The following is a 16,548-nucleotide window of genomic DNA, read 5'->3' as shown; positions in this document are numbered from 1 at the left end:
ATGTATTAACATAGTAAAAAAATCAGTTTCCTATCCTCATCGATTGAAATTTCCTCAAAAAATGTCGACACTTTGAAAATAAAAATCCAAAAATTACATTTTTCAGATATTTTGTCTCTCTTGTCCGGGTGACCAACAAAATTTCAAAATAAAAAAGTAGGACTTCACCAGGATTTTTAGCAGGATATTTTTCAAACACTTGGGATTTTTTAAAAGAGGGGGGAGGGGTGCTTCACTCAGGAAAAATTTTATATTCAAATTTTTCGCTTTTCTAATGTCTTCAAACATCTCACGATTTTTTTCAAGCAAGCAAATGTCAATTCGCGTATAAAAATTTTCATTCCTCCCACAAATATGGAGTTTTTTAATTAGGTACGGAAAAGAGTAACAAACTGGCCCTGACGAAGCGATGGCAAAAGCTCTCGAAAATCAGTATTTCGAGAGATATAAAAATGCTTTTTTTTTTTTGCATGATGCGTTACTTATGAGAAGTTTATTATTTTGCTTCGAGATTTTCAAATTCAAATGATTATTATTTTAATTTCTTTTGGAAAATTCAAAATTGATAAAGAAAAGCAAACGGGCTCCAGCGAAGCGAGGGAATAAGCTCTCTAAAATGAGTACTTCGAGAGGTTTTTTAAAGAATTATTTCTGGCAAATTTAGAGCCCAAAGTTATACCACGATTTTTGGGATCATTGAAAAATTTTCGTACGACCAATCAAAATGGGTTAAAATGTTTGCGAGGAATTCAAATATTTCGATGAAAATGTTTTTTTGAAGACTTTATCGCGAATCTTGAGCCTAAAATTGGGGCATGCTTTTCTGAATGTTTTCAAAAGATGTCATACTGCGATCCAATCAAAATGAATTTAAATTTTGCGAGAGATTCAAATACCATTTCGATGAAAATATGTAATGGCTTTTTGGGCATTTTTAAAAAATTCTGATTGTGAGCCACTGAGCCTATAAGGACATGATTTTATTTTTAAAAGAGTCGTCATTCGACCAATTTAAAATGGGTCAGGTAAAAGGGCCGTACCGAAGTGGTTCTTCAGAGGGGGGGGGGCGGGGAGGAAACATAAAAATTCCAACTGGTAACATTTTTTGACTTGAAATTTCCAACTCAAATTTTTTCAAGAATGACTTTTAGCAGGACATTTTTTAAACAAATTGGATGGGTGGAGGGGGGGAGTAGACGAGGCGAAATTTTATATTCAACTTTTTCACTTTTTCAATGTCTTCAAACATCCTAAGACTTTTTTTTAAACAAGCGGATGTCGAAAATATGTACAATTTTTAGCCCTGGCGAAGCAATAAAGGCAAAAAGCTCTTGAAAATCAGTATTTTTCAAGAGGTATAAAAATATGTTTTTTTTTTTGTGTGTGATGAGCAACTTATAAAAAGTTTATTATTTTGCTCCAAAACTTTAAAATTCGGATTATGATTTTTTTTTGAAAAATTCAAAATTGAAAAAGAGACGTGAACGGGCCCGAGCGCGAGCGAAGCGAGGGCAAAAGCTCTGAAAAATGTGTAATTCAAGTTCTAAAAAATTATTGGAAAAATCTTTGAATTTTTCCAGTTGGTATTTCAAAATCCAGTTGGCAACTATTCGTGTTGGAGTTCAAATTGAAATTTTCAAATTTTTCATTTCTGGGTCATTCCACGTCAATTGGACCAAAAAGTCATCATCATATTTATTTACTGTATCAGTACACAAAGTACTATCACAAACTACAAACTTACGTCATATTTTATGTAGGTGGGTTCGGCGATTTTTTTGAAATTTTTCCTGTGGAAAGACCTTCCGAAGGAATGACCAATGGCGCAAATCGCAGCCCTCTAGCCCATTTTTAACGGCAGCCAGGGGGTGTCAAAGTTTTCAGTGAACCTAAAATATCATCCATTTCAGCAGTGGATTGCTCGATAACCGCGATACCTACCAAAATGGAACTTTTCCCCATAGTTAGAGGTTTTGAAAGGCTTTTTGGTGATATCATAAAAATCAGTGTTGCCACTTTTTTTCGTACAAAAAATTAGCTCAAAAAGTTTCAAAACGTAGGTTTCATATCGTTCCGACTCTCAAAAATTCTGAAAAAAATATATTATGGACAACTGTTCATGTTGAACAACATATTAGAAAATTGGGATGGTAACTTGTAACAAAGTCGATTTAAAAAAATTTAAACTTTGCGAAAAAATGCGATTTTTTAATTTAAAACATGAAAAAAAGTTTTGATCGGTAAAATTGACCCATTTGACCCCTATTTTTGCGTATCTGTTGAAAAAGTTGAAAAAACCCCTTTCACTCAATAAAATGAAGTCATCAAAAAAAAAATCAAAATTAAAAAAAATTAAAAAAAAAGCAAATTTTATTTTTTTTGCTGTGAGTGAGATTTTTATCAACTTTTTCATGAAATACGTCAGAAAGTGGTCAAAATAAGACAACTGAATAAATTTAAACTTTTTTTGATGGTTGAAATTGAAATTGAATTTTTTTGAATTTTGATTTTTTTGTGATGACTTCATTTTATTGAGTGAAAGGGGTTTTTTCAACTTTTTCAATAGATACGCAAAAATAGGGGTCAAATGGGTCAATTTTACCGATCAAAACTTTTTTTCATGTTTTAAACTAAAAAATCGCATTTTTTCGCAAAGTTTAAATTTTTTTAAATCGACTTTGTTACAAGTTACCATCCCAATTTTCTAATATGTTGTTCAACATGAACAGTTGTCCATAATATATTTTTTTCAGAATTTTTGAGAGTCGGAACGATATGAAACCTACGTTTTGAAACTTTTTGAGCTAATTTTTTGTACGAAAAAAAGTGGCAACACTGATTTTTAGGATATCACCAAAATGCCTTTCAAAACCTCTAACTATGGGGAAAAGTTCCATTTTGGTAGGTATCGCGGTTATCGAGCAATCCACTGCTGAAATGGATGATATTTTAGGTTCACTGAAAACTTTGACACCCCCTGGCTGCCGTTAAAAATGGGCTAGAGGGCTGCGATTTGCGCCATTGGTCATCCCTTCGGAAGGTCTTTCCTCAGGAAAAATTTCAAAAAAATCGCCGAACCCACCTACCACTTTTTGGTCCAATTGACGTGGAATGACCCTTCTTCAATTAGGACCTTTTTGCCAACTGACGAGTGAGAATCGCCAATTTGCCAACTTTTTCCATTTCGGACGCCTAAGGGGGAACCCCTCCTCCCTTCGGTACGGCCCTCGCGATAGATTCAAAATACTTATATTATACGAAAGTTTTTTTTCCAATTTTTGGCGAATTCAAAGACCAAAGTCATCAAAGTTTTGACCCTTCTGAGCGTTTGTTTAGAAGGGAAAGGGAGAAAGACATTGATAGCCAAACTTGATCATATTCGAAATGATACAATTTGTTTGATATATTGAGACTTGCTCAAGTATTTACTCACAACGACGATTGACTATAACGATGACTCAGCTTGAAAAAACAATCAATTGAGGTACCTACCTAGTACCTACTACCTACCTATAGCATAAATGAGTTTTAAACACGAAACCATCGAAATTAATCGTAAAAAATCCAAAATTGATGTAAAAAAATCAATATTTACACACTCGAACAAGCACCCCAGTCCCTAATCCGGCGAATAGTTGATAAAATGGGACATAAAAACCTTGAGTTATTCGTACTCGCGTTGATAATAAGCTTGACTAATTATTATACCCACTATACGTCTGTACAGTCTGTACACTCCGTAGGTAAGGTACATAGAAAAATCAACAATACCTACGAAAAAAACTAGCAAAAAAAAAATCAACGCTAAAATGATAAATAAATAGGAAACCGCGAATGAGCGATGAAAAATTTCACAATGATTATTTTTGGACTAGGCATCACGCCCATTTCCACGTCATTCTCGGTATGTGTCTTTGAGTTCGCCATATGTATGCCGATGAGCGGTCTTCATCGTCAACGTGTTAATTGTTTTAATTCGTAATATAATAAAACTGCTGCAGACGAGAGAGGTTATAATTCTCCAGCGTTCTCCAGCACGATATAAAAAAAAACACACACCATCACTGGTACGTACGAGTCGACTCGTATCTCGTACGTGGGATTTACTGACCGGCTTGGAGTGGAATTGGAGTTGGACGCAGTGACTGGAATTATAAAAATAGAGGATCGAGTCGATCGGAGGCGGATAAACTGTAAAAGAGGAGGAATGCGTAACGTTCGAGGTTACATATTTATTTACCGAATGGAATGAATTAAGCTAAAGCGCGTAGATGACGCGGAAGCGTAGTCCGTTCTTGTTCGGCATCGCGTCACGACGTTCCTCATTCGACGTTTCGCGCCGTTTGTTTGTATACTAATTTTAAATTCGAAATCTTATGATTTTTTTTTTCTCGTAATTTTACTCGATAAATAAAATATAATGGAGCAACAGAAGAGAGTGGTCGACGATGGAAATCTATTTTCGTGGATCCAGATTAACAAAAAGTATTTCAGAACAGCTCCTGGTATCACTAAAATAATCCAAGTGGTGAGTAATTCGTACCTATACTTATCTTCGTATTTTTGGATACATTCGTAAAATTGTGCGGAAAATTGAGACAATTTCCATCATTCGTTTCCCTCTCTGATTGGAAAGCATTTTTATTGTAGTTGTAGGATCTCGTCCGAGTCTTTTTTTTTTTGTTTTTACGTCGTCGTATATGCGAACCATATAAGGAGGAGTTTCCGTTACCGTGCAAGGACGTAGTTTATATTTTCAACCAGGTTAAACATAATTTTTACTCGAGTCAATTAACATTTAAACGAGGAGCTGTAAATACTCTTGTATACCGATGCGTAATATCTACTATTTGACTACATATACAAGAAGTAAACGCTAATTACGCTAAATCGACTCACATAACTCGTACCTACTATGAATGTACAGAGGCGTGGGTAACTATGGCTTTGGGTACGTAATATTTGTCTCATCGAACGAGCTTTGTGCTCGTATATGTGAGTTCTTATAAGTCGAGTAATTCAAATATGGGTCTCGATTAAGAGTATAATTTTTGAAAATAGAAACGAGCAGATTTTCATTTTACCTACCCCGAAGATTGACCACACAAATACGAGATAACGCACAGCAGAGGGGAGAGAGCAGTCACCGGACGACTTATGAATGAAGAAAGTTGGTCAGCAGCCGAGAGAACTGAGAGAAGAGAGAAAATAATCATCGGTTGGTTTGCCAAGCGCGCCAAAATAAGTAATACGTCTAGATGAGTGCATCGAGTCAGCAGATAAACAAACAGATGTCTCTTTTAAATCTGTCTATTGACATTTCCATAACAGAGATGTAGAGATTTCGGATTTTGGATCCTGATTTAAAAGATATAGCAGCAGGGACGTCGAAACGTGCTGATTTTATTCGCAATAGAATAGGTCATATTTCTTTGGGGGGGGGGGGGTGTGGAGGGAGCGTTTGATTTTGGCAACGTTTTTACAATTTTTGGGTATGTTTTCAAATTACAGGTCTATTTTCAAAAATTTCAACTCGAGGACGATTTTTTTCCATGAAAAAATTGTACATGAAAACCAAAAACTTCATTTTTCTTTGGTAGTGAGGGGGGAGGGGGAAGGGGTAGCCAAGCAAAAAGTAAATGTTGAAATAAGCATTGGAACCCCCTCACCTTCCCCTCCCCTCTCCCCCTCCTCCTCACAACATCACCTCTGAATCGATTGCGATCTCTTTCAAGCTTGCAAGAGCTTCCAGCAAAAGTGAACTTTTCTCCAGGCTCCAATATACCCCTCGAAATAGCTCCAGAAGGCATGACCAACTTTGTCGATGCCAAAGGCTCCAATTTCCGTCTGAACTGACCGATGTGGATTTGCAGATGAGGAGGAGGTTCAGACTTTTTGAGCAAGTAGAGTTTTAGAGCGATTTGTACAGCGATTTGTACAGCGATTTTCTCACTCTAATACGCTCACGATGATGTCAAACCAAACCGCAGGAGCAATTCATCAGCGCCCAGAAGAAATTGGTGTAAAAAAATTAGACTAGGATGTGTATTTGGAAAAAAAAATTGAATTCGAGTCATCGCCCACTTTGGAAATTAAGGACTCCATGAACCGAACATAATGCATTTTAAAAGCCAAATTCAAAAAATATGCAGATGGCAACGAGTCAAATTGATAAAAAGTTGGCATAAAATTTCATCACTTGAAAACTTTTTCGATTTTTTTCTTCAAAGTTTTTTTTTTGTAGAGAACTCTCGAGACAGAAATTTACTGTCCCAAAGGCCAAAATACAGCATTTCAGTCCCTTTTTTTTTGGACAACTTCGATAGCGCAGAAAAAAAATAATTTTCTCATCACGACATAATTGGAATTCAAAAAAGTCAATTTTGGCGGGGCCCGATTGGCAAGAGCTGTTGAAAATCTGACAATCATTTCTTTGGTCATATAGTCAGTCACATTTTTCAGTTGTGACTACCAAAAAAAATCAACCAATCACAAAACAAAAAAACAAATAATATGGCTACTTCCATTTTTGGACCAGTCAGATCACCAGTCATACCACCAGTCATTTTTTTTCTTTTCTGACGACCATTTGGAGAAAAACGTGTAAAAGTGGTTAATTAATTACTCTAATGAACTTTTTACAAGCTGTGGACTTACATAAATGATAAATCAGTAGTTTTAGATGAAACATCCGCTATTCTGATCGCAATAATTTGTATATTTCCCTAATTAATTACAGTAGTCATATCCTCAGTCAGAACCCTAGTAACATTAGTTCCGTTTCGTCGTCAGATTTATTCTGATAGTCATATCCCAAAATCTGACGACCTCGATTGCCAACCGGGCGGGTTTTTGATTTTGAAAAAATTATAGGGTCACGGGTGGTTAGTTGTCAATAATTGTTAGTTGTCAAATTGCATTTTTAAAAGGATACATGAACGCTATCTCCACGAAACCTTCATAATAACTTCATGCTATACCTACTGATGTTCCAAGATGCAAAATTGGCAACATAGCTTTTTATTTGGGGATACTGTTTTGAAAAAAGTGATTTTACAGGTGCGAAGTTACACATGTTAAATTGGAACTTTTCGTTTTTAAACATCAAAAATTTGTCAAAAGTAAATAAATTATACATCAATTTAAAGGAAATTTTATCACGGATTCAGTAATCACATGTTCAATTACAAAAAATTTTGAAATGAATAAAATTTTTTGGTACAAAGATGAAAAACGAGAAGTTGTTAGTTGTCAAAAAGGGAATATTGTTAGTTGTCAATGAGATAGTTTACCAAAATATGCATCAAAGTGGAAAAATACTTTTAGAAAATTATCTATTGCATTATTGAATCTTTTTTTTTCTGCCTTTCATTCTATAAAACGAATAAAAAGTTGAATTGGTCGATTTACCTACGCAAAAAAAAATTCAAAGAATGACCAGTCAATTTTTAAGTCGTTTATGGATATTTTTTTGAAGTTTTTGGGTTTTTCTAAAAGTTTAGTCCTTCTCGCGTGTTATCTTTTTGAAAATTTTCGAAAATTGAATTGTAAGTTTTTTTTTATCAATAGTGAATGCGTGTTTGACAACTTACAACAGGGGTGGTTGTTAGTTGTCACAAAAAAGTACCTCACTAAATCCACCATTAACTATTCATCACATGAACCAAAATTCAATTTTAAAAAAAGAAAACATGCGCAAAGAATCAAGCTTTCAAATGAGCCCAAAACCGCAAAAAAATATTCATAAATGGCTTCAGAAACTTCAAAAAACATTTTTTTTTGACAACTAACCACCTGTGACCCTACATTTTGGACTTTTTGGAATTTCGCTTCAAGTGTGAAAATTTATCGACCACATTTTATAATTTATTTTTGGGATTTGATTTTGAAAATTTGAAATTCAAAAATGAGTTTACTTACACAAATTTTTAAAATTTTTGCCTTTTGCTTTCTATGTACATTTTCCATTTCATCCAAAATCAACATTTTTCCAAATTCAAAAAATGTTCGAAAATTTCAATTTGTCAACAATTTTTTTTCTGAATTCCAAAATTTCAAAATGAAATATTTTGGAAATCGAAAAAACTCCAACCCCCGCGACATCTGACTCTGTTTCATTCCAATTTTATCGTGATGTGATAATTTCTCTTCGCAAGCAATCGAGGTTGTCAAATCAACATTTTTAAAAAATGAATGCTGTGTTCAAATGTTTTGTTTATGGGTGCTAAAAGAATTGAGCAAAAGAGACTTTAAAAAATTCTGAGGGAATGAAATTTCACAAAAAATTTTAATCAAATTGGTCTTTTCCTTTCATTTGCATCCCTGAGTTGGGCTTTGGAAATCAACAGTAAGCGATGACTTGAATTCGACTTCGACTTATTTATTTATTTATTTATTTATTTTTTTTGAAACCCAAAACCTAATTTTTCAGTCCAACTTCGGGCATGAAAATTTTTGATTAAATTTTCACCTATTAATGGAGTTGATAATAAAGTTTTTTGAGAGAAATTCCTGATTTGTTTGAAAAAAGTCGACTTTTTCCGGAGTGTGGAGATCGGTTAAAAAATAATAAAAATCCAATCGGAAGATCAACTTTAGCACGAGAACTAATTTTGAGATTTTTCATTTCAGAGAAAGAGAACATTTTTTGGAAAAAATAGGTACGTAGTTCAAAAAATTAAAAAACACCTATTTTTAGATGTTTTATTTGAAATTTTCATCTAAAAGGGCCCGGGCAATGGCCTCATTTGCCTCGCATTTTATCAAAAAAAAAAGGATTTGAAAAAAAGTTGACGCATCAGACTGGCTGAGTAAAAAATATCAAACAATCGTAGTATTCAGAGACTTTTCTCCGAATGAATAAGTAAAACGTTATTTTTTTCTAACCACATGCAACAACGAACGATAATACCGATGCTCGATAAAAATATTATGTCATCCTTTCACCCAAGTTCAATGTCAAAAATATTATGCAACTTTGCTTTAACTGAAGTTATAACGTAGGTAGGTACTAGGTAATATGATACATTATGCACTCAGGAGAAGTTTTCTAATGAATATACTTGATGCTCTTCTAATCACGAAGAAAATCGTGTACCCACTCTTTCAAAATATCACATTACCATGTATAAATTCATCTATTGGGTTTTGGGGGAGGGAGGGGAGCAAATGGATTCAAAAAAAGATTAAGAAAATCAAGAATAGTCATCTTTTGTTTCGTTTGCATAGAACTGAGACTTTCTCATAATTTTTCTACATTGCCACAAAATAATGGGAAATTTTTCGCATTTCAAACGAACTTTAAAATTTAAAAATTTGTATCTTACTCTTTTTTAGCTTTAAACGCTGCAATATGCGATGTGAAAATCTTCAACCATCATCAAATCGTTCCCTGATGAACTGAAAAGACAAAGTAGATGAGGTTGAGTGATGCTCAATTTTGCTCAAAATTTCTTAAACTCTCAACTATTTTATAACCTAAATCAGAGTATTGAAATTCCCTGAGTCCCCCCCCCCGGTTTTTTCAAAAATTGAGTTCTCTGTTCTGTTTATTCAAATTGTATATTCGTTTTGACTTTTTCATCCCACAACGATTTTGCTCAACATTTTTTTTTAAGGAACTTTTTTTGTAGTAGGATAAGTAGATGGAAAATCACTATAATTGGCTCTTCAACTTCCCTTGGGGCAGGAGGGGCGGAGTATTTTTTTTTCAGAAATTGAAGCTTCTAGACAATGCCTAACTTTGGAGTTCGATTACTCAAGACTACTGAAACTCTGAAAAAATCTGTTTGCAGAGTTTCGAAAGTACAGTCGGCCCCGCTTATTATGGATCCGCTTAATAAAATCACCCGTTTAATGTAATCAAATGGCTTGGTCCCGATTTTTTGTACCTAATTACACAGAAAATCACTCGTTTAATGTAATCAAACTCCCCGCTTAGCAGAATCATTTTGTGAAAATATTGAGGTATTTTTGGGAAAATGGCTTGTTTTTTCATACTTTAAATCAAAAATTTTGGAATTTTTCACTTAATATTCTCTTATTTTTAAATTTTGATTTCTAACAACTTTCTCTCAAGTGATGATAATGGGAAAAAGGTCTAAACATTTGAAAAATAGATATGTTATGTACCTAAATCGCGAATTCGGGAGTACCTATCGTAATTTTAATCCATCTTTTTAGTATGCATGTACATTGTGAAGTTGTAGTAAATTTTTTTAGGTAAAAATTGTGTTTTTTTCAAAGGTTCGCTTTATAAAATCACCCGCTTATTAAAATCAATTTGCCTCGGACAAATGCGACCATAATAAGCGGGGCCGACTGTAATTGAGAGTAGTTTCCAAAACATTTGTCAAAAATATAAAAGGTTCGAAATTGAGATTTTCTTGAAAGCACAATTTTAAAAAGCTTGCCAAATTTCGAAGCTATAATTTAAAAACTTGAACAAATCTAGGAAGCATACATTTTTATGATATTTACAATTTATAAATTTTTCATGACGGGATTCGTAACCTTTGGAAACATAACGAGAAACTTGACGAAACAAATCAAAAATATGAACGGAATGCAACAAAATAACGAAACAAATCAGTTTTGAAAGTGTTTCCGTTTCTTAAACTTTTGGTTTTTTATGGCAAGTTTCTTTCAAATTTGAGGGTTGAGCCAAATTTTGTTGCATTTCGTCCATCTAGAGTATTTCTCATCTGCATTATTGTTAATAAAAAATGAAAATTTCTAAAAGATTTGATTTCATAAGAATAGAGAAGGCAGAGAGAAGGTACAGTCTTCAACCAATCAAATTTTTGCATTTTTGGTCGGAACGAAACGAAACGAAATAACTTTTATGAACATAACGAAACAGGAGAACGAAACAGCCTAGCTGAGAATGCTCATAGCCCTGCTTTGAGGGCCCCTAACTGAGCTTCCTGAACAGCTAAGGAGCTCAAACTTTTATTCTGGGTAGTCTTCCACTCAAAATAAACATACCCATAAATTTTCGTCAAAATCCAGAATATTTTTTATTTTTCACTCCACTCTAATGTACTCGTATGTACTTACACGCTAGATTTTTTCATTCTCCTGAAAAAGTTTGAAAAAAGGACAGATTTCGTTTTAGAATATCACTTCTCATTTCTATGTTGATATATTTCAAGCAATTTCGTTGAATTTTTTCCAAAAACTTCAGATCATTTTGTCATTGCTCACATTGAAAACAATTCTTTCAATTTTCAAAAAATTTATAAATTTTTTGAAAATTGAATTTTTATGAATCAACTATAGTTGATTCATAAAAATTATTGCTTATTGAATTGTTTCAAATTTTTAAATTACAGCTCCGAAATTTGGCAAGTTTTTGAAAATTGAGATTTCAAAAAAGGCTCAACTTTGACTTTTTAATTAAATTATTGGCAAGTATTTTAGAAACTATTTTCAATTACCTTACCTTCAAAAAGTTGTAAATAGATTTTCACCAAATTGGAACAGCCCGGAACAATTAGATTCCAAGTGTTTTGTTTTAGAATGACCCATGCAAGGGCATCTACTAAAATCCAGAGAGCCAAATTCGTGCTTTTTTCTTACCTTTTTCGTACTCCCAAAATGAAATTTCGTACTGCGTCAATGTCGTCAAATCTACCCCATAGTTAAGCCTCCCTCCCCCAGAAAAAAGCAAGTCTTCAAAATGAACCCAGATTTTTAAAATATTCTAATAGGAGATTTTTTTTTGATACAAGATTTAAAAATTCATCCTCTTCTCCTCACCCCTCTCTGCTCATTTGATCATTTTATTCAAAAAAACGAGAGAATTGTTTGAAAATTTTCACGCAACCTCTAACAAGGTTCGTGCAGTTCATTGAACTCTAGAGTCAAGGCATTCTTTTTTGCAATTTTTGGACTACTTTTTTGAATTAATAAAATTCGACGCAATGACCTGCAAAATTTTCATTTCTTTCCTCTCAAAATTTTGTAAAACCATCAGCTCGTTGTTTTTGAACATTAATTTTTCATAAAATTTGAAAAAAAGCCAAGTAGCCCAAACGAAGCGAGGGCAAAAGAAAACCTATGATTTGAAAAAAAAATTCTGTATTTTCTTTAGCCATTATGGCCAAAAACTTGAGAAAACCAGAGGGAAAATTCACAATTTTTGATGAATTATGCATCTTTTCTACAACTATAGCAACGAATCGTTGAATTCGCAAAAAAATTTCGAATTTCAAAATTTGGTTGCTGAAGTAGTAAAAAAGATGCACAATTTATTTAAATCGCGAATTTCCTCATAATTTTCTCACATTTTGCGCCATAACAGTACATAACAAAAAATTCAATTTTTAAAAATGCATCGTAACAAACTAATTTTTATTCCATTCTCAGCAAATTTCCAAGTTTCAATTAAGTAACAAAATACGTAAGTAGGTACGTTTGTTACTCAATTATACAATTTTTCCTCAACACAACAGCAAAATAGGTTTCAAGATTCAGTCTCCAAGTTTTTAACGCTCAAGGTTTCATCTTATGCGGTACACTGGTTGAAAAACAATTCTAAAAAACATTATTTCTGACACAAGAATCGGTTTTTCAGACTCGAATTTTTCAAATTAGAAGGATGTAGTTTTCCAGAAAATTCAATTCGGAAAAAAAGAAGAAAAGTAAACGAGCTCAGCGAGGGCAAAAGCTTCTGAAAATTCATAATTCAAGAGGTACGGAACAGAGAAAATTGAATAATAAAAATTGTAAACAACGAACAGGTTCGATAATGACGTCAATTTTTCTAGAAATTTTCGTGCTTTCGTGCATTTTTCGTGCCGATAAGTAAACACTCTGCATGCATAATCCATCCTAAGTTTGCTCAATCGCAGCCGCGTTCAATTGAATTTAAAACCGAAGTTGTACTGACATTCAGCACTCAACCAACCTTCATAATTTATGTAAAACAAATGCAACAAGTAATAATCTTTTTTTATCTACCTATCATAGTAAGTTCTCAACACCATTTAAAAATTCTCTCGTTCGATGTTAGGTAGATCGATTTTCCAGAGCATCCTATTACCATATTCATTTTTCAAATGCAATTAGAAATGGAAAAAATATACACTATTCACATCCTCGTTCTTCCCCCCCCCCTCCCACCCTGCTCTTAATATTCCAACACGATAAAAAAATCACATCGAACGCCATTGACTTTCAACACGTCAATACATATAAATACCACATATCAACTCTTAAAAAAAATCAAATAAAAAAAACTGGACCCATAACCTAACACCAACCTAAAAAAATTACATAACTCGTCGTCCAAAATCATCGCGTACATTTATAGAAAAAATGTTCGTAAAACCAGTCGCCAAATACGATTACATAAACATCTCACACATCTTGGTAAAAATTCACACTATGTACATCGCGACCATTACCATTGCTTTCGGAATATTTCTCCATATAAACGCTAATCAGCTTCTCTTCCAAAGATACACAATACCAGAGTAAATATTCACGATAAATACGTACAAATACGCCTTATTTATAGGTAGGTACCGCCAATACGTTAACTCGACTCGAATACGTCTTACAGGAGGTGAAAATACAACAACGACTTGTCATATAGGTACTCGTATATGTGAGATGAAAAATGAAAGTAATGTTGTTACATTATAAGGAAAACAAGAAAGTTGCAAACAACTTACACACACCTTAACTAACAACCAGAGGGGAAAAAATGATGGAAAAATTATACCGCAACAAGCATCACCATGCATCATTCAAGCTCCTCTAATATGCGACAATTTTTGCGTAGGTGTTGGGTATATTATGCCTTATTTTGGCGTCACCGGCAGTCCACGTATCCACATTATGGTTCTCGTACGTGATAATCATCGCTATCGTTGTTACGGTAATATGGAGTTTTATATACCTGCTATCGGCCCGAGAAGCGGTCAGTTTCCCGATTAATTGGCCATTAACCGTAAGTACTCATATATATATATAGAGGTACCTAATTTAATGGTACGTGCGATCTCGATCAACTAACTGATCGATGGTCGTCGTGTCGCAATCGAATCCAAACTTTATCGCCCTTTTTTTTTTTTTAAATATGCATTTCCGATACCTTGTTGCGCTGGTTTGGCTTGGCAGGAAATGTTGAATATGTGTTTTATGGCCATTATCGTCGCAATAGCCACAATATTCCAATTATCGCATTGGATCGGAGCACGTTATTTGCAAGAATGTGTACGAAATGTTATTGCCGGAGTAAGTATATTCACACGTTAACCGTTACCTCTTCCGCAGGTATAGTGCAAGTTTCTAGGTCGAACACGTGTTTGCTGCGTTGTTGTGCCAGCACACAAAATATATCTACGAGTAACAATGTGTGTGCCTAGAAGAGAGTGTTGCACAACTCGCTGCACAATACGAGTACATAGATCACCGCGTCCAGATCCAGAGATGCTTGTGGACGTCGCCAAATAGCAATTTTGTCCCACTTGGGTACCAGCCAAGTGGTACCATTATCTTGTGGTTCAAGTGTACCATTGTTAAAGTTCGTACTTTATTGTTTTGGCAGGTGCTTGGCATCGCATTATGTGTATTTTACCTGATCGGTGCTGGATTAGCGTACATCGAATGGAGGCAAACGCATACTATCAATTCGTCGTAAAATAATGATCATCGTCGTCGTCGTCGTTCGATTAATCGAGTTTTAATTTCATCACTTTTATGCGCACAAGTCATATAATACCATTTTGCCTGTTGTTTTTTTTTATCTCTTTTTACTTATTTCTGTCGTGTAAATTATTCGTTCAAATCACTTATTTATTATTCTGTTGCGACTAAAAAAAAAGCAGAAAAATCGATGCATTTGTAATTATTATTTTATACTCATTTTTTTTCTTCTTTCGTGTAAACACCACCAATTCTCTAAAGGTCAATTTTTTTTATGATTATTTTATAAGGTTTACATTTTTTTTCTCGTTTCATGTTACTCGTTGCAACACCAACTTTCTTATTATTTAGTACCTAAGAATTCATTATTAACTATTTACCTCATTTTTATCCGGACCATAAGTAACAATAAGCCAATTCTCATTTTTTTTAAATTAATATTTCATCGTCTTTTTTTTACTTAACTTGGAGCTACAACGAATGTACAACTTTATATTTTTATGCCTGAAAGTCGCCTGATGGCAATTTCAATGCATTGGTGTTGAATAAGTTGCCTACCTGTTCCTTGATCAAGATAGCGGGATCGTATTTACGGGGTTTTGTGTAGGCAACTTATTTGACATCTGTATACATCAAGAATGTCAACATGCCATGCATTTTTTAAGATAGGAAGGTACGAAAAAAGTACGCAATTTTGAGGAAAAAACTAGTCTATAGTGATAAGAAAATTTTCCTGTCTCCTTCATGTGATCATTATCTGATTAATTTCTGATATTTTTTATACAGGGTGTTCTGGAAATCGTCTGCCAAAATTCAACTGTAGATAGTACTCGAGAAGACGAACAAAAATTATTATTATTATGACAAATTGCCTACCTTGTTATGCTGACAATGCCACAATCCCAAACTCGTGTACAAAAACTGAAAAAAAAAGGACACGAGTTACAAATTTGAATAAATACCAAAGAAATTGCTAAAAAAATTGAGATATTATCTTATCAGTATCACACAATTTTCAAAAATGTACACTATAATGACAGTTCCCAATACTGTTTTTTTTATTGTTCTAGTACCTATTTTAATATCCGTCCAAATGATTTCGTTGTGGCGCCCTTTCTTTCATTATTAAGAGACCCATTAGACGCGATACTTATCTCAAATTACCCAAAACCTGATAATTCTTCGGCACACAAAAGTAATAACACGGTGTGAAACGGCTGTGATTTTTTCTTTTTCAATTTTAAGCATTTTTTTTTTTTTGGTCGCGTCTAATGAGTCTGGACTGGAAAAATAACCACTGGGAATAAATTCAACGAGACGAGATATCTGTGGTGGGGGTATTGGTTGAATTTTGACTGAGAAATAATAGACTTGGAAGTTGGATGTCTCGTACTCGGTTATTTTATTATTGTTGTTATGCCCCTCTCTCATTCATGTAATGTTAAGTATAAATGGACTCACTTTTGTAATATTATTATATTTTAATCTTGTATTATTCGAGATGTTTTTGTTATAATTTTCTATGATATACTTCGGTTACATATTTTTGTTCAAATACATATTGTTATATGTCTGTTTCTTATTTGGTAGAGTTGATTTGGAAATGGAAATACCCAAAGGATTGGAAATTGGAAGCGAAGGTGGTGATGAAGGGGGGTGATACTCATAAGGGTGATTGGCAAAAGCGGATGCAAACACATGGCAAGAAGGGCAGTATCTGGGAGGGCTCTCAATGAAAAATGAGCCCCTTTGTAATGATTAAGAGGTATGATTTATTTTTTCATGCAGTACACTGAGGGCCTAAAATCATCAAAAAAAGTATCAAACATGAATTAGTTCACTCTTACATTCTTTTTTTTTTCAAAAATTGGATAGAATGACCAAAGTATCTAT

General features: G+C 33.8%; 1 protein-coding gene across 1 annotated transcript; it reads left to right on the top strand.

The window, feature by feature from the left end:
• Positions 1-4,259: 4,259 nt before the first annotated feature.
• LOC135833286 (uncharacterized) lies at positions 4,260-16,237 on the top strand. The gene is made up of 4 exons (XM_065347008.1): positions 4,260-4,528; positions 13,790-13,957; positions 14,128-14,244; positions 14,558-16,237. The coding sequence occupies exons 1-4, from the start codon at positions 4,421-4,423 to the stop codon at positions 14,648-14,650; spliced, it is 486 nt and encodes a 161-aa protein (XP_065203080.1). The 5' UTR covers positions 4,260-4,420; the 3' UTR covers positions 14,651-16,237.
• Positions 16,238-16,548: the final 311 nt, after the last annotated feature.

Source organism: Planococcus citri, chromosome 1 (assembly GCF_950023065.1).
Source record: "Planococcus citri chromosome 1, ihPlaCitr1.1, whole genome shotgun sequence".
Taxonomy (NCBI): domain Eukaryota; kingdom Metazoa; phylum Arthropoda; class Insecta; order Hemiptera; family Pseudococcidae; genus Planococcus; species Planococcus citri.
Note: the sequence above shows the minus strand (reverse complement) of the source record. Positions and strands in the feature narration are given on the sequence as shown.

What these genes read in the sequence shown, in the direction of transcription:
- LOC135833286 (XM_065347008.1), top strand. Translation starts at nt 4,421, where the DNA reads ATGGAGCAACAGAAGAGAGTGGTCGACGATGGAAATCTATTTTCGTGG. An exon ending in CGATTAATTGGCCATTAACC is followed by an intron (nt 13,958 to 14,127) that starts GTAAGTACTCAT and finishes TTGGCTTGGCAG; the next exon opens with GAAATGTTGAATATGTGTTT. An exon ending in TACGAAATGTTATTGCCGGA is followed by an intron (nt 14,245 to 14,557) that starts GTAAGTATATTC and finishes TTGTTTTGGCAG; the next exon opens with GTGCTTGGCATCGCATTATG.